The 25,005-nt window shown below is 46.5% G+C and overlaps 1 protein-coding gene across 1 annotated transcript; it reads right to left on the reverse strand.

The window, feature by feature from the left end:
* Positions 1-171: 171 nt before the first annotated feature.
* Positions 172-23,316, reverse strand: rbm22 (RNA binding motif protein 22). The gene is made up of 11 exons (XM_060836950.1): positions 23,229-23,316; positions 22,481-22,534; positions 16,007-16,036; positions 10,371-10,503; positions 9,498-9,598; positions 8,655-8,827; positions 7,466-7,666; positions 6,021-6,185; positions 4,474-4,565; positions 2,713-2,847; positions 172-1,905 (listed from the first exon to the last, which is right to left on the reverse strand). The coding sequence occupies exons 1-11, from the start codon at positions 23,280-23,282 to the stop codon at positions 1,772-1,774; spliced, it is 1,272 nt and encodes a 423-aa protein (XP_060692933.1). The 5' UTR covers positions 23,283-23,316; the 3' UTR covers positions 172-1,771.
* Positions 23,317-25,005: the final 1,689 nt, after the last annotated feature.

Consider the following 25,005-nt stretch of genomic DNA (forward strand, 5'->3'; position numbering starts at 1 on the left):
TGTACGACTTGATGACCTTCAGACATTGCACCTAAGCATATCTATGAAAGTATATCAGACAGTCCAGAAGTAGGCCATTCAGCCCATTGAGTCTGCTCCACCATTCACAATGAGATCATGGCTGATCTGATCACCTTTGACAGCATTCAATAAACCAGACGCACAAATGACTTATAAAAAAGAATGAGCCTTTATGGATTTGAACGGACTGACAGGGTTCATGGTTCTCTATCTGCAGTTTTATGAGTGACGGATTCCTTACCCTCCACAAAGCCCCACGGTGAGGGGCCAGGCATACTGTTCCCCCATAGCAGTCTGCAGAGCACTTAATGGCTAATAAACCTGAACTGCTGCAACAAGCACTCTGGGATATCAATAACAAACAAGATTCTACATTAACAAAGGAAAGGTGGGATCAGGTGGTGCGGTGAGACCTTGGGAATGAGTATTCCCACTGCACGTTAAATTTCTTTTACTCCCCTGGGAGACTTTATCCAGGAGAGTCACAGAGACCAGTCTGCCCCTCATCAGGGACAGCAGGGTTCACTGCAATGGGCCTGGGATGTGCAGAGAAGAATCAGAGGGGTGACTTTGTCCCAATCGAGCCCTTCAATCCTGCTGTGAAAATATGAGCAAGTCCACCCAGACACAGTTCCGCAGCCCCAAAGCCGGATGGTTAATTCATCACCGCGGCTCATGGCTGGACATTTGGGGGATGGGTTTTCGGAGTAGGGCGGGAGTGGGGAACTGCTGCCTTTTTATCTCATTTCAGCAGCTGGGAGTGCCGTCAGGTGGTGAGTCAGTGGCTTCAACACCTCCCAGAGTGTCTGCAGGCAGAGTCACTGGGAACCATTCACACAAACAGCTCTCGATGAACAATTAATGCCATGGCTGCCATTCTCCTGCACAATAACCTTTCACCTTGAGCACCTTACCAACAAACAAAGTAGCACAGACATCTTTTAACCAAGACAATACAGCGTTGAGTTTCAGAATAGCCCTGGATGAATGTGGGGATAGAGCAGAGGATCCTAAATTACCAGGAGGATATTGGGTAAAAAGAACTTCATTGTGTGCCCTCAGTCATGGCTGTGTGCACTCTCTCAGCGTCATGTAGTCACAGTCCACGTGGACACACTCCCTCCAGGAATCAGACAGCTCCCCCACCACCCACCGTCCCCCCCAACCCTGTAAATCCCAAGGGTACAGACCCCATCAGAGTACCTCCGCTGCTGTCTTGTGTTCATCAGTGACGGTGTGGGGATATCGTGTCCCACAGGGTAAACAGTGGAACTGCTGAGAGTGGGATTTGAGGTGGGTATAACACAGGTCACATGCTATATGCCAAGTTTTGTTAGGGGGGGCAGCAAGGGGGCTAGGTGGAGGAAGGAGAAGACAAGACACCCAATTCACAATCCAGCCAGGCATGCTTCAGCCTCTATCCGCACAGAGCACCCAGTAACCCTTCACCGTGGGAGGGGGAAGAGAGGAGACAAGAACGGTGCTATTCAACAACAAGGGTCAGAAGCAAATCCCAACCCTGCCTGATCAATGAAGAGGTAACAGAGAGAAGCCACTCATACTGCTCACTGCTATGGTGGGACAGCAATAAAATAAATGCTTAAACCCTTAAAAAAAAGGTTGGAATGGATCCGGGATGATTTTTCTCAAAAGAAAAGAGATGCTCGAGAATGCAAGTTTCCCAAAACTCCAGCTGGGTTGGTGTCAATGGTTGATGGCAGGTAGCAGTCGAGTCGAAGTCGGTCTGGCGTTAGGCGTTACTCGGTTTGTTTGTGTGGGCACCCATTCGCTGAGGGTCCTGCGACGGGTAATGGATAGGGCCTGGAGCCCGCAGGAAGGGAGGTGGTGGGGGAGGCATGCCATGGAACAAGGTGGCTCCAAACCCTAGGGAGAAAACAAAAGCACAGGAGTCATTGATACAAGGACAGCGTGAAGGTGGGAGGCACACTGTACAGTCCTGCTGAGGATCAGCACAGATCCCACATTACTACATCGTATAACAGCACAGTGCAGTCAGGATGCAACGGAACAGAACAAATGTCAATAACCTTCACATGTCGAGGAAACCTACACACTCCAGCCATTCACTCCACATTATAATTGATCCTCAGTCAGTCACTGAAGTTATGAAACTGGACACTAATACTTTTCCTGATAATACACCTATTGACAGAACATGGTATTTTGGGGCCGTTTCCAACCTACTGCCCTTTCCAGTCTCTCTTTATAAATGCTCAAGGGACTGAATTAGCAATGCCCTTCACCTATGAATCTAAATGATATTCTTAACATACCATGAACACCCTCTACTTCCCTCCCTACTCCCAGCAAGGTTCTCTTGGTGTCCCATCTTTTGACTCCCTCAGGCCCTATGCTCCACTTGCCTTCCCTCAATGTCCCAACCCTGCCCAAACTTTCTCAATCCCCTCTATCCCCCTCCACCCCCCCCTCACCAAACACCCTAGACCCACCGTCATTACCACAATTATTCAAGGTTAAACTGAATGACCATCTTAAGCACAATCAACTCTCACAAACTGGCCGTGAGAATCAGCAAATCTAGCAACATATCACTGTCCCACCCTCCCCGTAATCTAACTGCCTCCCTAACCCCACAAGAGCCACGCTGCAGTGAATACAAGGCTGATTCCCGGTCCCTCACGCAGTGAGACAGTTATAGCACGAGCTTACCTGGTGGTGGTGGTGGTGCGAGGCCTGGTGGAGGAGGCAGGGATAGGTTCACCACGGCGGGCGGAGCACTGGGCGGAAGGTTGAAGAAATTGGTGGGAGTCTCCTCTTCAATGTTTGGCGGGGGCGGGGGCAAGGCTTCAAGGTGGGGTGGGGGAAGAACAGAAAACAGACACAAATAAGGCAGTGGTTCGGCTGAGCATAAAGACCACAGCTTCCAGCCGTGAAGCCACTGAAACAGCCCTTCACCCCATCATCAGGCATACTAGAGAAACTACAAACACCAAGCAGAAACACAGAATCTGACAGCTCAGGCAGAGGTCAGCTGGGCCATTGTGACCCTGTCAGCCTTTTCAAAGAGCTGTTCAATTTATTCTCCACACTCAAAGCTTTTGGATCCTTACTCCTCAATAATCCCGCAAACTGATCCTCTTCAGGAACATAATTAACTGTTCAGACCACAGGCCAGAGCAGTACGCTGAGGGAACTGATTTCAGATAACCAGGCAGGGGCCCAAAGGAGTTAAACACCAATTCTTACACTTCAGAGCCCACAGCAGGGACATGGGGACATTGTGGCCCAGTATGTGTCACAGGGCAGCAGTGTCTATGAACAGGCACTAACACCAAAATCAGCCACCCCCATGACAGTATCTGATAACGACTTTGCACACGGCACTTGTGGAGGAACCTGCCTCCCACAGACTGATCACTTCAGTCATCGTAAACAGTACATGATGAGAAGCTGCTCGCTTGCCCCAATGGATTTGATTTGCTCCAGGCCCAGCATCTCATGCAGATGAGACCATTTTGATGGTGACCACCGATTCTGAAGGTTTCTATGACACATGATTACAATCCCCGATTAATGTGAATGAAAGCTGAAAAATGTGCTGCTGGAAAAGCGCAGCAGGTCAGGCAGCATCCAAGGAGCAGGAGAGTCGACGTTTCAGGAAGATTCCTGAAGGGCTTATGCCCGAAACGTCAATTCTCCTGCTCCTTGGATGCTGCCTGACCTGCTGCACTTTTCCAGCAACACATTTTTCAGCTCTGATCTCCAGCCCTCACTTTCTCCTAATGTGAATGAAAACCAATTTTCCTCATTGTCCCCATTTATGGTGGTGACTACAGGTTACTGACCCTCCCCTCTGTGCAAATAGCAGGCAAGCCAAGTTGGCACAGCATAGTCACCCAGTAGTCAGCACTGTTTCCTCTCAGTGACAGGGACCCAGGTTCAATTCCACCCTCCCTAATAACTTCAAATGCCAGGGGCCTCCTGCCTCCCTAAATCCACCTTGAATAACCCTGAATAATCTGCCAACAAGCTTTCCTCTGGATAGACTGTTGGTTCTGTTTGAGGCCTGTACAGTGATATTCAGAATGAGTACGTTTTAGAAAATTATATCTCACAGCTTGCAGAATAGGGTTGCCCTGGTTTCTGATCTGGCTGGCTTGGAAGGCATCTTTGTTGGGGACAAAGAACACTCATGCTTTAAAAGGTCAGTATAATTACTTTGAATACTTTAAAAATTACTTTTAATTTTAGCTGACACCAGAGACCAGCTGTGGTCAGAATAAAGCACATTTAGGATGCAATTCTGTGGGGATCTTGCACATTTCAACGCAGTAATCCACTCCATATGAACACCAACTTGCAAAGTAGTTTTGTATCATAAAGGGAGAGCAGAAATAACAAGTGTGTCACTATCAAGGAGATAAGAGGATAAAACTATACAGTAAGAGGAGAAATCTGTCACTGACTTACCACCGGGCAGCCCTGGAACAGGCTCCAACTTCATCCCTGACTCAGAGACATGGGAGTCCTTCTCCTTCTCTTTCCCTCTGGCAGCTTGTGACCTGCAGTTCAACAAGAACTGGAATCAATACAGCCACAAACACCCCCCTGTTGCAGAGAGAAGGAACAAGCACACGAGTGCAAGACATGCCTTGTGACACAGTTGGTGAAACACCGAGTCTGCAAGAACACACTGACACTCTCGCAAGCAGCTCAGTGACATGTACCAGACTTCTTGCGCATATGTAAAAGAGGCAGCTCCGAACCCAAGGTCAGGCCTTTTCTGTTCACAGACCACTCACCATTCGAGAGCGCTAACTGAGGAACTACGGTTCCATCACAAAGGATGCAATACTTAAAAAGAACGTTCACAGGATGTGGGCATGCCTTGTAGTCCAGCATCAGGCTGACAGCCGCCGGGACACCAGGCCGGGGCCGGCCGCACGGCGCCGGGACACCAGGCCGGGGCCGGCCGCACGGCGCCGGGACACCAGGCCGGGACCTACCAAGGGACTAGAAGAGGGGTCAAAAGAGAAGGAAACAAAAGAGAAGGAAAGGAACTTTGATTGGAGCGCCCCACTCCGCCGCCATCTTGACCGGACATTATCGGAAGGATATTATTAAACTGGACAGGGTTCAGAAAAGATTTACTGGCAATTTGCCAGAGAAGGGACTTCGGGTTATAGCAATAGGTGGGATACCTTCCACTGGAGCGCAGGAGGTTGAGGAGTGACCTTATATAAGTTTATAAAAGGTACAAGGGGGATGGATAGGGTAAATAGCCAAGGTCTTTTCCCTAAGGTGGGGGAGGCCAAAGTTGGAGGGTGTATTTTTTAAGGCGAGAGGAGAAAGATTTGAAAAAGCACAGGAGGAGCGATTTTCTGACACGCGGAGTGTGGGATGAACTGCAGGGGAAGTGGTGAATGCAGGTACAGTTTCAATGTTTAAGAGATATGTGACTAAGTTCACAAAAAGGAAAGGTTTGGAGAAAGATGGATCAAACACAGGCAGATGGGAATAGTTTAATTCTGGGAACCAAAGGGTCTGTTCCGTGCTGTATGACTCTAAATGGACTCAATGACTATGTACTGCCCATCCCTACAACTCGGAATCAACCGCATCAGCTGTAGGTCAGGAGTTACATGGAGAGATAAGGATGGCAGGTTCTTTCCCTAACGAACGTTATCAGCAAGGAAACACACTGAATGCAAACCCAGGGGTTTGGAAAGTACACACTCCCAGTGTGTTGCTGGCTCAGTGGTCCCAAGCTGAACAGCTTACTTCCAGAGCACTTTCACTCTCACCCCAGAAAATACACAGAATCGGATTTCACCCTCATTTCCTCTTCCTTCTTGACATTTTTGCATTTGCTCCCACCCTCAATCCCAGCGTTCCCAATCCTAACCAGAGGAAAAGAACACCCTGTTTCGATCCACCAAAATCTCCAGCATTTCAATACCCCTGGAGCTTCAGGAGGGAGCCCTGCCCAGTAACGTGCCCCTTGCTCATACACTCACCTGCCCCATTTGACATTCAGCCTCCGCCCGTTGATGATGAGCTTGTTGAATGATTTCTCAGCTGCCAGCTCCGAGGACTGCCTGGTGGCAAACTGGATGAACGCACACTGCTGCCGTTGGACCACAGTAATGGAACGAATCTCTCCAAACTGGTAAAAATGATTCCTTTACAGTCCCCAGGAAAGAAACAAATGCAGCAGGTTACACATACTGGAAGGAAGCTGCTCTGTAAAAACCATCCGCTCCCTCAACATGCCCCAAACCTTTCCGTGCCTAACGAAGGGTTTCTGAAATGTTGAAACCTGGGAGAGGAGCCACTGGGAACACAGCAAGATCAGGCATACTTCAAAGAGGTGAATCAGCAAATCCACTTCTGTTGACGTTGGTTAGAGATAAACGATGGCCAGGATGGACAATGGGAAAATACCCCTGCTTTTGGATTATAAGGTAGAGTGAAGTTCCTGTCATCTGTATCCCAAGCATCTGGAATTCTTAGACAGCCTGCATCCGTGATTCTGAAGGCAATTCCAGATGCTTGGATCTGGATAACAGGGATTCCAATGGTATTAGCTACCGGAAGTCATAGATCGGATGCTTTAATAAGGCTAGCTTCAGACTTACCTTAATCGATACAGACAGAATTATCTATCAGGGCCAGGTATACTAGTATTTAGAAGCAGTCCTGGCTGTTGTTTTTAAAACACATTCATCTTGTGACGGTGATAAGTCGAGTTCTCCCGGCTGTCACTAGTATTTCCCCTGTAGCCAGGAGATTCAGCTCATAGAATCCTAGAATCTTGTGTGGAAACAGGCCCTTCAGCCCAACCAGTCACACTGACCCTCCAAAGAGCTACCCACTCAGACCCATTCCCCTATCCTATATTTACCCCTCACTAATGCGTCTAACCTACACATCCCTGAACGCTATAAACAATTTAGCATGGCCAATCCACCCTAACTGCAGCAGGAAACCAGAGCACCTGGAGGAAACCCTCGCAGACACGGGGAGAATGTGCAAACTCCACACACAGTCACCTGAGGGTGGAATCAAACCCGGGTGTGAGACAGCAGTGCTAACCACTGAGCCACCATGCCGCCCCAGTACCACACGCCATATTCCTCGTGCATGCCAGACCAGGGACAATACTAGACTTTCACATCCGGCTGCATCAGCAGATGGGGCCCCGGTTTACCTTTCGTGGTTTCAAGGCTATCCGTGGGACTTGGAACCCATGAAGGTGTGACTCAGAGCACAGCACATTGACCACTGTACTGCAGAGACCACCTGCTGCCCTCAAAAAGACTGGGAAGTAGGTCCAGCAGGAAGGAAGCAAAGCCAGGGCCAAACCAAACAAAAAAAACGTGTTTAAAGAAACCACACACTGCTGTATTTGGCCAGTATCACCGCAGGCCATGAGTAATGTTGAAGAGTGGTGAGAGTTTACCGTAGCTCTGTCTCCGAGATCTGTTCCCCGAGACCTCCCACATACAGAGTCGTGATGGACTTGTCCTCTGGCGGGTCCAACCTGGGCATGGTCGCTGCCCGTTTCAGCAACTTGTCTGCCACTGGGTCGTTAATGCCATAGTAACGGTCCTTGATGTTCTGATCAGCCAAAGGATCATCCGGGTCAGTCGGCTTTTCATGCCTGGAATTTGATGAATATCACCAATCAGGTCCGATCAATGTAATCAGCTACACTGCTGGCAGAGTTCAGGGATGTCGTGATTGCTCTATAGGTAGGGATTGAGTAGAATGGGCCTTATGTTCAAAAGAATGGCAGGCGAATCCTGTTCAGACATCAAACATTTGTTAGTGGGCTTGGTATAGTGGGTAGTATAAAACTAGGAAGCCTAATCTCGGGATAACGGGGCAGACGACTGACAGGAGGAGAAAACCTCACAGGATTGAGTCTCTTTGAAATCCCTTACCCCGACACTGTCAAGGTCAATCACCGAGTCTGATGAAGACTGGAGCTGATGGATTTGATGGGCTCCAAGGGCATGAAGAGATAGAGAAAGTGAGTGGAGTTAGGACAGGTTCAGTAATTCTGTTAAATCTGGAAGCAGGCGTGATGGGCCAAATGGCCCACTCCTGCTCTTTTTTCTCATGTCTACCATAAAGGAGTGGGTTCAATCAGAATCAGGAATGGCTGCTGGATAAATCGAAGGGGGGGATTTGATTAGGACAGACAGATTTGTGTCTTTCGCAACATCACAGAATTACTCAAAGTGAGCTGCTGTCAATGAAGTGTTTCTGACATGAGATTATTTTCTTGTTTAAAATGCAGGAGGTGAGGCACCCGATTTGAGCACAGTCAGCTTCTGCATAAAGGAATGGACAAACGTCCAGAGTGCGTGCCGTGATTTTAGCTGAGGAGAAATATCAGACAAGACACCAGGAAGAACAATTTTGCTCTTCTGTAAAACAGGGGACATTTTCCTTCCATCGGGTCAGGAAGGTGCTGCCTCAGGATCATACTGCAACTGAAAGACAGAGTAATACGAATCCCCACTCCTCCCACACCCTGCATTCCGACTTCTGCCTCGCTCTGCCACTCACCTCTGGAGTGGGATTCCAATCCATGATCTTTCTGCCAAAAGAGCTGAGAGTGTCCACAGCGCTGCCTCCCTTACCTGTAGGGGCACTCCTCTCCTCGCTTGCATTCTCCCTTGACCCAGAAGGAGCAGATGTGCGGTCGGTTGCGTTTGTAGTACGGTGTGGTCCTGGCTAATTTCAGCAGCATGTCACTGGAGCTGGTGGCCTTGCCCAGAGCACCCACAGGTCTCGTCCCATCGGAGTTCTGGATCTGCAGAGACAGCAGAAACGTCAGCCTGATGACCAGTGCTTCAACTGAGGACATCGAACAGGAGGCGGCCATTTGGCCCATCACGCCTTCTCAGCTGTTCCATTAGCTCACAGTGACTGAGATGTAACTTCACCTACTTTCCTCGATTCTGTAACCCACGCTCCTTTAGACCAAGAAAAGAACCTCAATCCCAATCTTGACATTGTCAGCCTACACTCACTCTCTCTCTCCCCCTGCCCACCAATCACCACTCTGGAAATGAAAAGTAAATCCAATTAAGAAAAGCTGGAATTGAAAGCTAGCCTCAGTAATTGTGATCATGAGGGCTGTTGTTGATTGTCATAAAAACCATCTGTTTCCCAAAAGCTCTTCAGGGAAGGAAACCGATCACCTTTACCCAGTCTGCTCTACGTGAGACTCCAGACCTATGGGTGACTCTTAATTACCTCTTACACAACCTCACAAGCCACTCAGTCATAGCACAGGGACACACAACAAATACGAGGTATACCAACATCAAACGTGGATAGATTCTTGGGAGAGAAAACCTTGCGGGGTTCTGGGAAAAGGGTGGGGTAGAAGGGAGCAATGGTCCAGCTTTTCCAGGGAGCTGGTGAGGGCACAATGGGCCCAACAGGCTCCTCCTGTGTGGTTAAAAGACAAAAGTTACCTCTCGCTCCATGTTCTGTGTGTAGTACTCCTTATTGACGTCAGACTTTGGCATCTCATCCTTGAGTGATATTCCTGCATCACGGACCTGGATGGGCAAACCTAACCGAGGCAGGGCAAGCAAGGAGTCAGAATTCATCAGATTCATCATCACCTAAATGCAGATTCACTCCAAAGTAACCACCTTCATAGCAAGATGAAACCCTTTTGAGTTCACAGTCAATGCAAAACAAACAGTACAGTTCAAGGAGTCAACCAGGCATATTCTAGGCTCCTGTGGGGATACAGTTCACCAGCTTGAACACTCATATCTAAGCACCTTGAAGAACAGAAATAGCCCATTCACCGACTCAAATTTGCCCCACTGTTCAAGGCGCTGGGGTCCATCTGTTTCTGACCCAGGTACGATCAATTAAAATGAGAAGCGTAGGGCCCACACAGACACTACCTCTAGACATTGCTGCTCTCAACTGATATCAGCTGTTTAAGAACAGATTTTCAAAAATAATTAAAGTTCCAGAGAAGGTCTAAGTACAAAAGTAAATCTTGCTGATCTTCAAAAATCAATTTACAAAAGCTGATCTCAATTAAAGTCAGATTTGTTGTAGAAACTGAAGTGGCTGAATAACATCCATTCGGGAAGTAAACTGGGCTGTCCTTTCCGGAACGGGATACTAGCACGATTCCAATCCCACGGCTGACTATCAGCAGCCCTCTAAAGTGGCAAATTAAGACAAACCGCGCATGCCCCGCGGGGTCATCATCCTGTCGGGTGCACCTCCAGCAGTTTCGGCTTTAGGGGCGAAGTATTGTGAACACCTCACCTCACAGGCCCCACTCTGTAAAATACACTCCTGGACTCTCGGGTACGTACCGTATTCCAGGTCCAGCAGGCAGGTCTGGCACACGTTCTTCAGCTTGCTGCACGTCTGGCACACCTCAGTTTTCTTAAAACGCATCCGAGCTCCGGGACACCAGCGGAAGACAGTGAAAGGCCGGGAACAGATCTGAAGGGGAAAAATATGGATACAACTCACAATTGACAGTATTAGTAAAACTGCAATAATCCTGAGCGTTCTTTTATGATGTCCTAATCACCTTATCATAGAACAGTTAAGCCCAAAGTAGGCCATTTGGCTCATCATTTCCATGCTAGTTCTCTGTAAGACTGACTCATTTGGTCCCACGTGCCTATTCCATGTGGCAATGCACTATTTATCATTTCAGATTTTTATTAAGTTCCTTTCTGTAAGCTTTGACTGAACCTGCCTTGCACACAGTCCCAATCCTAATCCCAGCTGCAGGAAAGTCAGACTTCCTCATGCCCCCTTTGGTTCTATTCCAACCCAGATATTCTCAACACCATCAGAAATACGCAACCGATTGATTGACATCCCCTCAAGACAAAGACGAGAGAATGTCCCTCTGAAGGTCACTGGGTACAGAATTCTCTCCAGCAGTGGCTGACTGAATTTAACAGAATGTTGATTGTTAAGGGATTGAAAACGGTATCAGAGATAAACAGGCAAGTGGAAGTGAGGTTACAATCAGATCAGCCATGATTTTACCAAATGGCACAGCAGGCTCAAGGGGCCGAAGGGCCTCATGATCCAATTCATATCATACCATTAATGCATCATGAAACCCAGGGACATGCAAGAAACTTGAACTGGAACAGTACGAAGATCTGAGGATGATGGGACTGAAGGAGGTTATAGAGCTAGGGAGGGTGGAACCATGGAAGGATTTGAAAACAAAAGGAGAATTATAAAACAGAAATGTTGCCAGACCAATAGCGAACGTTGGCCAGGAAACACAGGAGTGAACAGGACTGGCTCATATTAAGGATACAGGCAGCAGAGATAGGAACGAACACGGATTTATTTGTGATTGAAGGTCAGAGGATGGAGTGGTCAAACTGGGGGTGACCGAAGAAGAGGGTGTAGAGAGGCGATTCTGAGAAAGCAGAGCATGACTGACCTCTGGACAATCTGGGGATGGGCCATAAATGTCAGCTTAGCCAGTGACGCCACATCCTACGCTTAACACAAATCTTTGAAGTGAAGAAATAAAGCCTCCTCTAAAACTCTCCACTCGGAGACGGACTAGGGTAGTGCTGCCACTTTGTGGAACCACTTCGACCCTGCACAATACTTATTCAGACGACCCTTTCAGACAAGCTGAGGTGGTATTGTATCCCCACACCACACATCACTGCAGAGATTTGTTACACACTCAGTCCACTGACATTTGTTTTCAAAACTGACAATCTCATCATTAAATCATATCAGTACACACAAAATGGACAAAGCCCCAGGAGCAGGCTGTACAGCACAACACTGACAGCAGGGGGAGACATCACACTTAAATGGGACACAGGGAAGTATAAGGTTTGCACATTGGGAACAGAACTTAGATAGATTCTTCACACAAACAGGCAAGGAAGAAAACCAGTACAGAAGCAGAGACCAGGAACAGCTTCAGATGAGAAGTGAAGATCACCAAGGTGCAGAAGTGTTAAAGAAACAAAAACAGAAATTGCTGGAAAAGCTCAGCAGGTCTGGCAGAGAAATCAGAGTTAACGTTTCAGGTCTGGTGACCCTTCCTCACAATTTGATCCGAAATGTTGACTCTGGTTTCCCACCACAGAGGCTGCCAGGCCTGTTCAGTAAGTTCTGTTTTTGCTTCTGATTTACAGCATCCGCAGTTCTTTTGGTTTTTACTTGAAGTGTTAAAGAGCTGGGCTAGTGAGCAGAATTAGACTGGGTGGGATCGAGGTAGTGAGGAATGAGCAGGAGGGTGGGATTAGCCCTGGAGTAAAACAACAATGTAGGTTTGACAGCCCCTATCATTGCTGGATCATGCTGCCAGTTTAAATCCTAGAAATTCACACCTTTAGTGTGATTTTCATACGTTGAAACTAGAGTCATAGAGATGTACAGCATGGCAACAGACCCTTCGGTCCAACCCAATCTAGTCCCACCTGCCAGCACCCAGCCCATATCCCTCCAAACCCTTCCTATTCATATATCCATCAAAATGCCTCTTAAATGTTGCAACTGTTCCAGGCTCCACCACATCCTCTGGCAGCTCATTTCATACACAACCCACCCTGTGTGTGAAAAAATTGCCCCTGAGGTCTCTTTTAGATCTGTCCCCTCTCACCCTAAACCTATGGCCTATAGTTCTGGACTCCCCCACCCCAGGGAAAAGACTTTGCCTATTTATCCTATCCATGCCCCTCATAATTTTATAAACTTCTATAAGGTCATCCCTCAGCCTCTGATTGGGGATTGGAGAAAGGCTCATTTTGACGGTATTAGGCAAGAACTTTCGAAAGCTGATTGGAGGCAAATGCTCACAGGTAAGGGATGGCTGGAAAATGGGAAGCCTTCAGAAATGAGAAGTGAGAACATACTTTCTCTGGATTCTTGTTATCCCATTTCTGAAGGCTTCCCATTTTCCAACCGTCCCTTTACCTATGAACATCTGCCTCCAATCAGCTTTCGAAGGTTCCTGCCTAATACCGTCAATATTTGCCTTTCTCCAATTTAGAACTTCATCTTTTAGATCTGGTCTATACTTTTCCATCACTATTTTAAAATGAATAGAATTATGGTCGCTGGCCCCAAAGTGCTCCCCCACTGACACCTCAGTCACCTGCCCTGCCTTATTTCCAAAGAGTAGGTCAAGTTCTGCACCTTCTCTAGTAGGTACATCCACATACTGAATCAGAAAATTGTCTTGTACACAATTAACAAATTCTTCTCCATCTAAACTTTTAACACAATAGCAGTCCCAGTCGATGTTTGGAAAGTTAAAATCCCTGAACATAACTACCCTATTATTCTTACAGATAGCTGAGATCTCCTTACAATTTCTCAATTTCCCTCTGACTATTGGGAGGTCTACAATACAATCCCAATAAGGTGATCATCCTTTCTTATTTCTCAGTTCCACCCAAATAACTTCCCTGGGTGTATTTCCAGGAATATCCTCCCTGAGCACAGCTGTAATGCTATCCTTTGTTAAAAATGTTAATTCCCCTCCTCTCTTGCCTCCCTTTCTATCCTTCCTGCAGCATTTGTATCCTGGAACATTAAGCTGCCAGTCCTGCCCATCCCTGAGCCATATTTCTGTAATTGCTATGATATCCCAGTAAAAAATGAGGTCTGCAGATGCTGGAGATCACAGCTGCAAATGTGTTGCTGGTCAAAGCACAGCAGGCCAGGCAGCATCTCAGGAATATCCCAGTCCCATGTTCCTAACCATGCCCTAAGTTCATCTGCCTTCCCTGTTAGGCCCCTTGCATTGAAATAAATGCAGATTAATTTATTAGTCCTACCTTGTCCCTGAGGTTTGACTCACTTCTGTTCTCAGCTGTTCCCGTCTCAGATTGATCTCTTTCCTCACTATCTCCCTGGGTCCCACCCCCCACACCTTACTAGTTTAAATCCTTCCAAGCAGTTCTAGCAAATTTTCCTACCAGTGTATTAGTCCCTTTCCAATTTAGGTGCAATCCGTCCTATTGTACAGGTCACTTCTACCCCAAAAGAGACTCCAATGATCCAAAAATGTGATTCCTTCTCCCATTTCTATAACTCCTCAGCCATGCATTCATCTGCTCTATCCTCCTATTCCTGCCCTCACTAGCTCGTAGCACCGGGAGTAATCCAGATATTACTATCCTTGAGGACCTCCTTTTTAAATTCCTGCCTAACTCTCTGTAATCTACCTTCAGAATCTCAACCTTTTCCCCTCCTATATCCTTGGCTTCCATGTGGACAATGATCTCCTGCTGGTCCCTCTCCCCCGTGAGAACATTCTGCACCCTCTCTGAGACATCCTTGATCCTGGCACCAGGGAAACAACACACCATTCTGCTTTTTCGCTGCTGGCCAAACAAACATCTGTCTGTACCTCTGACTACAGAATCCCCTAACACAAACGATCTCTTGGAAGCCAACATACCCCTCGTTGCATTAGAGCCAGTCTCAATACCAGAAACTTGGCTGTTTGTGCTACATTCCCCTGAGAATCCATCACCCCCTACATTTTCCAAAACAGCATACCTGTTTGAAATGGGTATATCCACAAAAGACTCCTGCTCTAGCTGCCTACCTCTCTTACCCTTCCTGGAGTTAACCCATCTATGTGACTGTATCTGAGACTCTTCCTCTCCCCTCCCCTTCTATAACTGCCATCCATCACATACTGTTGCAAATTCCTCATCGCTTCTATCTGTCTCTCCAACTGATCTGATAAGATTCGCATCCAACAGCATTTATGGCAGATATAATCCACAGTAACCCTTAAACTCTCTTTAAACGCCCACATCTGACAAGAAGCACATATCACTGCAAAGGCCATTTTTGTTCCTTCACAGTCGACAGACCCAGAAAATAACACCGTCTTATTCCTCCACCAACACTGCCCCAGGTTACATTAATAGCTATGGCTTATATTTTAAGTTTAATCAAGAGACTTACCTCAAAAAACATATCATCAAGAAAGAACCCACTATACTCACTACTGCAGCCTTTCTCTTGGACAGACTTAAAACAATGATTAACTTATCTGATTCTGTGCTGTGAACTTTGCCTAACAGTTCCTCCAAGATTAGTTGTGAATTTCACTGTTTGTTAATTTTCCCAGACGCACTCCGATGTCCAGCGATACACGAATTCAAACAGCAAAGGCGGTTAAGTCTCTTTCCTGCACTGCCCTCACCATGTGCTTCCTTTGTCTGCTCCTCTCCCTTTTAAAACTGTTGTTTTGACATTTTTTTTCCCCAAAATTCCAAGACAATCCAACAGCGTATAAAACAGGAATTACTGCTCCTGGAATTCGAGGAAATCACCTCCAACACCGAAAATACCTCAAAAAAAAAGGAGCAGCTCTTACAGCCAGAAATTTTTCCCATCTTCCATCTTGGATTACCCAGAATCCTATTTAAACCTGAATTAATACTGAATTACAGAAGGCCATGGGACTCAGTGGGTAGAGTCTCTGCCTCTGATCCAGAAACTCTGGGTCAAGATGGGCTATTTACACCATGGCCAAACATCTAGAAATCCAGGCAGCAGCAGTGGGAGAGATTCCTGGTCAGCCATCATACCAAGTGCTGTCCCTCAGGCTGGTTTCAAGCCAGTGGCCTGCTCCCAGGTAAGCTGTGGAAAACAGACGAGGATGTGCTTTGTCTGTCTCATGAATCAGTAGATCTGGTACATCCAAGTCTGCATTGAATTTGAGACATCAAAATACCCTGATGCTTTGGTTTAACAACTTATCCTTAACCACTCATTCAAGAACACCACAACACATGGGGGCATTCAGCCCATCCTGCCTGTGCTAGCTCTTTAAAAGTGCTAACCAATTAGTCCCCTACTCCCTTGGCCAGTGAAAGGAAATTCCAAGGTTATGTCGTAAGATTGTGTATCAAACAGCCGGGGGGGGCAGTGAGATGACGGAATATGCGATTGTATCTCGCAGCCTCAGGCACGCACTCACCTTGCACTCTTTCCCATATTTTTCCTTTGTCTGAAATCATAAAGAAAAGACAATTAGGTACAAATAATCACCATCGCAGGAGGTTGATTAATACGTTACTGAGAGATCACCCAATAGAGAGATTCCTGTCAGCATCTTTTATACTTGCATTAAGGAAAGATCAGGCCCATGATCATACCTCGGGCTGTACTCAGTGAGCTGCCATTTACCAGGGCAAGCATTGTGTGGGAAGGGGGCTTTTCACAACTGTCCCAATGTCCTTCAACGCAAGTTAGCAGGAGAAGGCAAACCAGAGGTTGCAGCTTTGTACACAACTTACATCTTCCTGCTGGACACACTGCACACCGAGTCCAAGCACGAGACCCAGCGAATTCAAACAGCTGGCACCTCCTGGACTCTCGAGCCAGGCTTGGAGGGATTTTGTTAAGTGTTTGTACAGCTGTATCCCATTGGCAACCGGCAATGTGTGGGGCCAAATGAAGCAGCTCTCCATAAAGAATGAACTTGCATTCATGTAGCACCTTTCACAACAGCAAGCTATCCCAAGGTGGCTCATATTAATAAGCTACCTTTGAAGAGTCATCATTAGTACAATCATTTTCGCTGAGTTCATTCAATGAAGCTCAAGAAGAAACCAACTCATTTATATAGCATCTTCTTTTATGCACGATCCCAAGATGCTTCACAGGAGCATTGGTCAACTGAACAAGGCACCATAGGACAGACAATGCACGAAGTAAACCCCCTCAGTAAGAGCCTCTGGCTTCATGTTTGTAATGGTACAGAATTGTTGTAACTGAAAACACGAGAGTCAGAACCAGACAGACAGTTGCACCAACATTAAGCAAGAAAAAGGAAAGAAACAATACCCAAGAAAGGAAAGTACTAGAAGAATTCAAAAAAGATAAAAATTTGTTATCCTACTTGCAAACAAAGCACACTTGACAAGCATTTTAAATCAAAGAGAATCATTACGAAAATGAACGCACCGCTTGCAGATAGCAACACTTACCAACAGGTGGCAATAGACCCGACCCCACAACTGGTGAATCGAATCACAGCCCTACTCAAAAAACTTCAGAAATCTGGAGAAATCTCTTAAGACTGACTTCCAAAAAAATGAAACCAGATGGATCCAACACACCACACTTCTATGGATGACCCAAAATTCACAAACCAGGGGCCCCTCAGACTATAGTCTCACTAGCTGGAACACCAACTTACAGACCGGCCAAGGAGCTACACCAAAGACTAACACACTTAGTAGAAGACTCACACCACTCCACCCACCCCACCCAAGAATTCCTAAAGACTAAAGACACCAAGATAGAAGAGGATGAAATAATAGTCTCCTTTGATGTAACAGCCCTGTTTATATCAATCAACATTAACGTGGCCAAGGAAACACTGACTACACTATTAGAAGACCCAAAGACACATACACTACCAACTTGATCAGCAGGGACAGTATCGTCAAGCTTGATGAACTATGCCTTCCCACCCACTTCACCTTCAATAACAAAACCTACAGACAAACCAATGGAACACCTATGGGATCTCCAATATCAGGGTTCTTAGCAGAGGCAGGAATGCAGAGACTTGAACAAGCAGCTCTTCAACCATCCAACCGAAGCTCTGGGTCCGCTACGTGGATGACACCTTTGTCGTCACTAAATGAAACAAATTAGAGGAAACCTTCAAGATCATCAATAATACCCTTCCTGGCATAAAATTCACTAAAGAGGAGGAAAACAACAACAAATTGCCATTAGACAAAAGCAATTTACTGCGGATGCTGGAATCTGAAACCAAAAAAAACAGAACATGCTGGAAAATCTCAGCAAGTCTGGCAGCATTTGTAAGGAGAGAAAAGAGCTGATGTTTCGAGTCTAACTGACCCTTTGTCAAAGCTGTAAAAGTAACAAACTGCCATTCCTAGATGTCGCAGTAGAATGAACAGCCGATGGGGAACTTCAAACCAGCATCTACAGGAAAACAATACATACTGACCAAATACTGAACTCAAAGATGCAACCATCCCAACATCCACAAACGAAGCTGCATTAAAACATTATTCCAACAAGCCAACACACACTAGAGCACAGAAGAACTACGCAGAGCAAAGGAAAATCACCTGTACAGTGTTCGCAAAAAGAGCGGATTCCCAATAAATACCATTTGCCGATTTCTCAGCAACAAACCCAAACAAGCAGACAAAAAAAAGTCCAGAAACCCTAGCCCCTCTCCCTCACATCAAAGGCATCTTGGAAATCATTGCCAGACTACTCAGACCCCTTGGCATCGTGGTAGCCCACAAACCCACCAATACACTAAAACAGCAGCTAATGAACTTGAAAGACCCTAAACAGACAACAAGCAAAACTAACGTCTTTAACAAAATACCATGCAAGAACTGTAAAAAGCACTACATTGGACAAACAGACAGAAAATAGCCAACAGGATACATGAACATCAGCTGGCCACAAAAAGATGTGACCCACTCTGACTAGTATCTTTATACAGATGAGGAAGGACACCACTGAGTGGGACAATACATCCAACTTAGGACAAGCCAAAGAGACGCACGAGAATTCCGAGAAGCAGGGCATTCAACCAGAACTATCAATAAACACATTGACTTGGATCCCATTTACCATCCCCTGAGAAAAAGAACAGGAAGTGACATCACTACAGGAAATTATGTCAGCAACCCAAGGAAACCAAACCACACAAAGTGAAAGCGGGCCATACCACCAGTGGCTCTCTGATGATGCTACCTAGGAACATCTGAAAACAAAGCTTCCAGCTCAGCGAGCAAACTTACATCCTGAGTCAGAATATGGATAGTGTCACAATCTCTGATAAAGGGTTCTTATGGTGCAGTGGTAGTGTCCCAGGCTCCAGTGCAACTTGACATCTCTGAAAGATGTCTCAGACATCTGACGCCTGGCTTTGAAGATGTGTCCCTACCTCAGAAAAGTTTCTTGTGGTGCATGGTCATGTCACTACGTCTAGTTAAAGTTCCTACCTCAAGGTTCAAGTTCCAGTTATTTTGGAAGTATGTAATAACATCTTTGAACAGGGGGCGATTAGAAAAATACCTGGCACTCCCAGCCCAGAACAACATGACAATATCCCTTTGAAAGGAAGGCTAGGCTTAACCACGTTCAGCCAGAACAGGGTAAATGTGAGAAAATGTTTCCCCTGGCTGAGGAATCTAGAAGACAAGGTCAGGGTCAGAATAGGACAAAGAGAAAGACAAATTTATTCACTCAAACGGTTGTGTGTCATTGGAATTCTCTACCCTAGGGGGTGTGAATGTTAAGTAAGAGTATATTCAAGACAGAGGTTGTTGGATTTTTTTTGGGGTAATGAAGACATCAAACGATATGGGTTTATGTGGGAAGATAGATAATGAGCCATGCTCTGGTGAAAGGATGGATTAATTCACTTCATCTCTTGAATATTATATTATTAAATAAGGTGGAAGGAAAAGCTGTTGGAAGAGGAATCATTGTCCTTGGGGCCCAGCTGTTGCTTGTCATTATGAGATGTACAATGTTTAGGGAAGTCTGGATGCAATTGGTTTCTGACCCTCGACTTTGTCTATTCCAGGCTGAGTCCAAAACTCTGAAAAGCCACAGCTTTCCAAATATTACTCAGACATCTGACCTTCTGGGTCCTGACTACTGTTCAATCTTCAGGATTTGCTAAACGTGTGAAGGGACATTGTTTTTAAATCATTCACTGGACATGGGCATTGTAGGTAGATCCAGGATTTTGACCCAGTGACACTGAAAGAACGACGGTATATTGCCAAGTCAGGATGGTGATTGACTTGGAGGGGAACTTGCAGGTGCTGGTGTTCCCAGGTATCTGCTGCCCTTGTCCTTCTAGGTGGAAGGGGTTGTGGGTTTGGAAGGTGCTGTTGAAGGAGCGTTGATGTACTGCTGCAGTGCATCTGGTAGATGGTACACACTGAGCATTGGTGAGAGACAGGATGAGTGTTTGCCTCATTCTGAGAGATTAAGCTGTACATTTATGTAATGGTGTCATTAGACTGCTTTGTGAACCTGGCTGTGCTAAAAACCTCTGACCTGTCCTCACCATTGGCCTGGTTGACTGTGAAAGAGAAAAAAGACATATTCATGCAGAACCGTTCATGACTTCAGAACCTCCCAAAGGCATCGACTTTTAAATTATATTATAATGTAGGGAGGGTGAACAACAGCTATGTGATAAATTCCAAAATCATCTGTTTCGTCGATGATATTGGTTGGGGGATTAAATAATGACCAGGGATAAATCACTGATCTCTGCATCATTAAAATTATATTCAATTCATCTGAGAGTGCAGCCAGATTTCATATCACAGGCCACCTCACACTGCACTGACTGTCTACCTCTGCAGCTCTGTATGAGTACCGTTTCATTGGTCTTCCCTAGAAGTCTGTGCTCAATCTCAACATAATCCTCTGTATGAGATTTATATTCATTATCTTTTTCAGCAAATCAGTAAACCCTGTGGGCAAAGGCTGACAGAGAACAGAGGAGATGTGAAGTAAAGTTTAAGATCTAACCATCTTCCCCGAGATGTTATAACACACTCCTGGAGCGGGTGGGACTTGAACCACTGCCTCTTAGTTCAAGGGTAGGGATACGCCACTGTGCCACAAAGGTGCCTCGAGACATTTTACAATCAAAACGTTGAGACACAGATTGCACCAGAGGGTGTGCAGAGGAGATTCACCAGGGTGGCGCCAAGTATGGAGCGTTTCAGTGATAAAGAGGCTGGATAAGCTCGGGCTGTTTTCTTTGGAACAGGAAAGACTGAGGGGGGCCCTGCTGGAGGTGTATTAAGATGATGAGGGGCATGGAGAGTGGGTAGGAAGCAGCTGGTCCCCTTGGTTGAGGGATCAATAACAAGAGCAGACATTTTTAAGATGCAAGTGTTGTGGGGGGTTTGCTGAATCTTTTTTCACCCAAAGGGTGATAAGGATTTGGAATGCACTGTGTGGGAGGGGAGTTGAGGTGGGGAAAAAAAAATCATAACCCTTTTTAAAAGGTTTGGGATAAGCACTTGAACTGTCATAACATTCAAGGCTATGGGCCTTGTGTGGGAAAGAGGGACTAGTGCAGAGTTAGAATATCTTTTCACAGTACACACTTCATGGGCCAAAGGGGCTCTCCAGCACTGTTTGATTCTATAATTCTCGATGTGTTAAATCACACGCCTGGATCAGATGGGATTGGAGTCCGGACTTTCTAGCTGAGAAGTAGGAACACCACCACTCGCACAGAAATGACTCCCCAGACTTGGGTATTTTCTAATTAACGTGCTCAGGCATGTTATGATACAAAGATCAAACAAGCAATTGCAGATGTGGTGGATTTGAAACAAACAATTGCAGGTGAGGCTCAGTGGGTTTGGCTGCATCTGTGGGGACAGAAACAGAGTTAATGTTTTGAGTACAACATGACTGTTCTTCAGTTCAGATGAAGGGTCACTGTGCCTGAGGTATTCTCCTCGGGTGCTGACTGAACTGCTGCGCTTTTCCAGCGCCACTCTAATCCTGAGGTATTGGCTCTGTTTCTCTCTCCACGGATGCTGCCAGACCTGCTGGGTTTCTCCAGCAATGTGTGTTTTTGTTTGTGATGACACACCACTGAAGCTGGTGGGACTTCAACCCAGGCCTCCTGGCCTGGAGGTAGGGAGACTTCCATTGCAGGCAGGTTGGCACAGTGGCTCAGTGGTTAGCATTGCTGCCTCACAGCACCAGGAACCCAGGTTCGGTTCCAGCCTCGGGCAACTGTCGGTGTGGAGTTTGCACATTCTTACATTGCTGTGGGTCAAACTGTGGAAGGATGGCAGGTTTCTCTCCCTGAAGGACATTAATGAATGAGATGAGCTTTCACAACGATCGATGGCAGTTTTATGGTCAACATTAATGACACTAGTGTTATATTCTAAATTTAAAATCCACCAGATCAACCCAGTTCCCTCCAGCATTAGCCTGAATCTTGGGATTACCCATCCAGTTACATTGCCTTGATACTATTCCATCTGCTCAATGTGCGGGGTCTCAGATACATCCCTTAACCAACAGCACTGAAAACAATTTATCTCTACAATTCCTTAACTGATGCGTACAGGAGCTCACTGTGCTCCAAATGGCTGCAGAGTTTCACAGAAATGCAACATTATATAAAGTAATCTGTATGTTTGTACACACTTTGTTATAATCAGAAACTGTGAAAGGTTTCAAATAAAGGCAGATCTTCCTTGTCTTTGTTTTGTAACAGATCACAGGCATCAGCTTCAGGCTTCACCACAGAGTCAGTGATTTCAGTCTATCTGGACTCACTCAGACAGACCTGGTCACATGGCTTAATCCACTAACAAGGCACCACAGGTAAACACTCCTCACCCCCAAGTTCCACGTGTACAGACTCGACAGAGAGCTAGCAACTTACCATTCGAATGTAGGGGTTTTCTCCAAGGCATGTTTGGCACAGAATCGGAAAATCCTAATCACATAATGAAGAGGGGTTAGTCATGTCTCCAGTCCAAAACTTTAAAATAGTACGGAAAGGTTGTTGCAATAAAATTAAAACAAATTCCAGGGAGGAATTCAACACACAACTGATAAAGGGAGCAAAATACCTCAACATACATGTAGCCTAGAACTGCACCCCAGTGTTATACAGCGACAATCCTGTCCGCAGCAGCACAGTACTCCAGTGTCATCCAGTGACTGACCTGTGCTACTGGTACTGTACTCCAGTGCAATAGCAACGGGAGGAGGGGGGAGGGGGGGGGGGCGGGGGGGGAGGGGGGTAAGGCGGGGGGGGAGGGGGGTGGGTGGGGAGGGGGGAGAGTAAGGTGGGGGTGGGGGGAGAGAGTAAGGTGGGGGTGGGGGGGGGGAGTGTAAGGTGGGGGTGGGGGGGGGGGGAGTGTAAGGTGGGGGTGGGGGGGAGTGTAAGGTGGGGGGGGGAGTGTAAGGTGGGGGTGGGGGGGGAGTGTAAGGTGGGGGTGGGGGTGGGGGGGGTGGGTGGGGGTGGGGGGGGGTGGGTGGTCGGTGCTGCCCCTCCTGAGCCCAGTCTTTACTCATGACCCTCTTCCCCCCCACCATCTCTCTCTCTCTCTCTCTCTCTCTCTCTCTCTACCCCGCCCCCTCCCCATCCCTCCTTCCCCCACCCCCGGGGGGTGTCTCTGTCTCACCGCGTCCTCCCAGTTCTGCCGGTTGTACGTGTTCGCTCCCAGCGAGGTCGCCATCTTCCACTATCCCAGCACACACCGCGCCGCCGCTCCTCCTCAATCCCGCCATGCACACCGCACCGACCGGAAACGGGCTCTGCGGGGCGGATGGATGTTGCCGGCGGGGCGGATGTGATGGTTCCTCACCCTCTCTCCTCCCCACAGCACATATAGTCCGGAGAGCAGAGTGGTTCTGAGTTTCTTTGTTCCGAGCGCAAAGTTTCCTTTCTCCATCGAGTTTAATTGCCCCAGACCCAGAACTAAACATTGATTCATTCGCTAAGAATAAAATGTTTCCTCAGACTGTTAAAATAAGTTCATTTATTTATTTTCAGTTGTAGAATTTTCGATACTTCCAGCAAACTGTGGCCATTCGGTTCATTGTACCTGTCCTGGCTCTTTGAAAGAATTAATCTTCACTTTCCCTGCTTTAATCTTATAAATCCTGCAAATATTTGATATTCATCCAATTCCATTTTGAAAGTTATTATTAAATCTGCCTTTTCTAGGCTCAACTCCACCTTGAACTAATGTTTTTGCCATCTTGGTAACATTAAATAATTTCTGGAAAGAAAGTTTCCTAAACCACGCGGACCCCCTGAGGATGGGGATGGACCATAGTCTGTTGACCCATTGTCTTTTTAAACACATTAAAGTTGGCTCTGATTCAGATCCTGGACCAGGTCAACTTGAGATTAATTACTTTCAAGGGAAGTTTCTATAAATTGGGAGATGTTGGTAAACTGGTGCTAAACTAGATCATTTGCTTGAATTTTGCTTTTTTAATGTTAGCAAAATGGCAAAACCATTGATTCAGAGTGGAATTGAATGAATAGATCAATAGCAAATGATCTAGTTTAGCAGGACCTTCAGTCCGAATGAAGGGCTTTTCCCCGAAACGTCAATGTTCCTGCTCCTTGGATGCTGCCTGACGGGCTGTGCTTTTCCAGCACCACTCTAATCTAGATGCTAAACTAGATCAGTTTTATATTTTCCATTCATTAAACCGTAACTTTGCAACATAGAACCATAGGGCATTCATCCCCTCTTGAGCCCCGTCTGCCATTTAATATGATTATGGATGACCATCCAGCTCAGTTCCCTATTTCCACTTTGTCCCTGTACTCTTCATTGCCCTTAGCCACAAGAACAGTATCTATCTCCCTCTTGAAAGCATTCAGGTTGGGGTTTTGCCCTCAATCTCTTTCTGTGATGGAGAATTCCACAGGCTCACCACTCACTGGGAAAAGACATTTCTCCCTTATCTCAGTCCTAAAGGCCTACCCTGAGTCTGTGATCCCTTGGTTCTGAACTTCTTGGTCATCGGGAACACACTTCCTGAGTTTATTTCTATGAGACCACTCTTCTCACTTGCAGAGACTCCCTTTTGCTCTGCTCCAGCGTCATTGTATCCATTCATGGCTACTCACCTTGTGACGATCCTGCTTGTTGTGGGGATAATCACCAGTCTCGGAGTCAGAATCAGGATCCAATGACCGAGTTTATTGTACAAAAAAAACCAGAGCCCCGGGGAAAGAGTGATGTTCGTCAGCATGCCTGTCAGCTGCAAGCCTCCTCTCACTCTTGGAGCACATGTCATGATATTTTCTCCATTTTGTGGTACAATGGGTCAAATATTGAGTCTTTGTTTGTACAGCATGGTTTGTGAACAGAAAACATTCCAAAATCATTGTCAGTTTCAGTGGTCCTGACCGTTCTTCCTGAGAGGGAAGATTGTTTT

Source organism: Hemiscyllium ocellatum, chromosome 16, assembly GCF_020745735.1.
Source record: "Hemiscyllium ocellatum isolate sHemOce1 chromosome 16, sHemOce1.pat.X.cur, whole genome shotgun sequence".
Lineage (NCBI taxonomy): Eukaryota > Metazoa > Chordata > Chondrichthyes > Orectolobiformes > Hemiscylliidae > Hemiscyllium > Hemiscyllium ocellatum.

What these genes read in the sequence shown, in the direction of transcription:
- rbm22 (XM_060836950.1), bottom strand. Translation starts at nt 23,282, where the DNA reads ATGGCGACCTCGCTGGGAGCGAACACGTACAACCGGCAGAACTGGGAG. An exon ending in CACAGAACATGGAGCGAGAG is followed by an intron (nt 8,828 to 9,497) that starts GTAACTTTTGTC and finishes CTGTCTCTGCAG; the next exon opens with ATCCAGAACTCCGATGGGAC. An exon ending in CTGAATGTCAAATGGGGCAG is followed by an intron (nt 4,566 to 6,020) that starts GTGAGTGTATGA and finishes GTTGAACTGCAG; the next exon opens with GTCACAAGCTGCCAGAGGGA.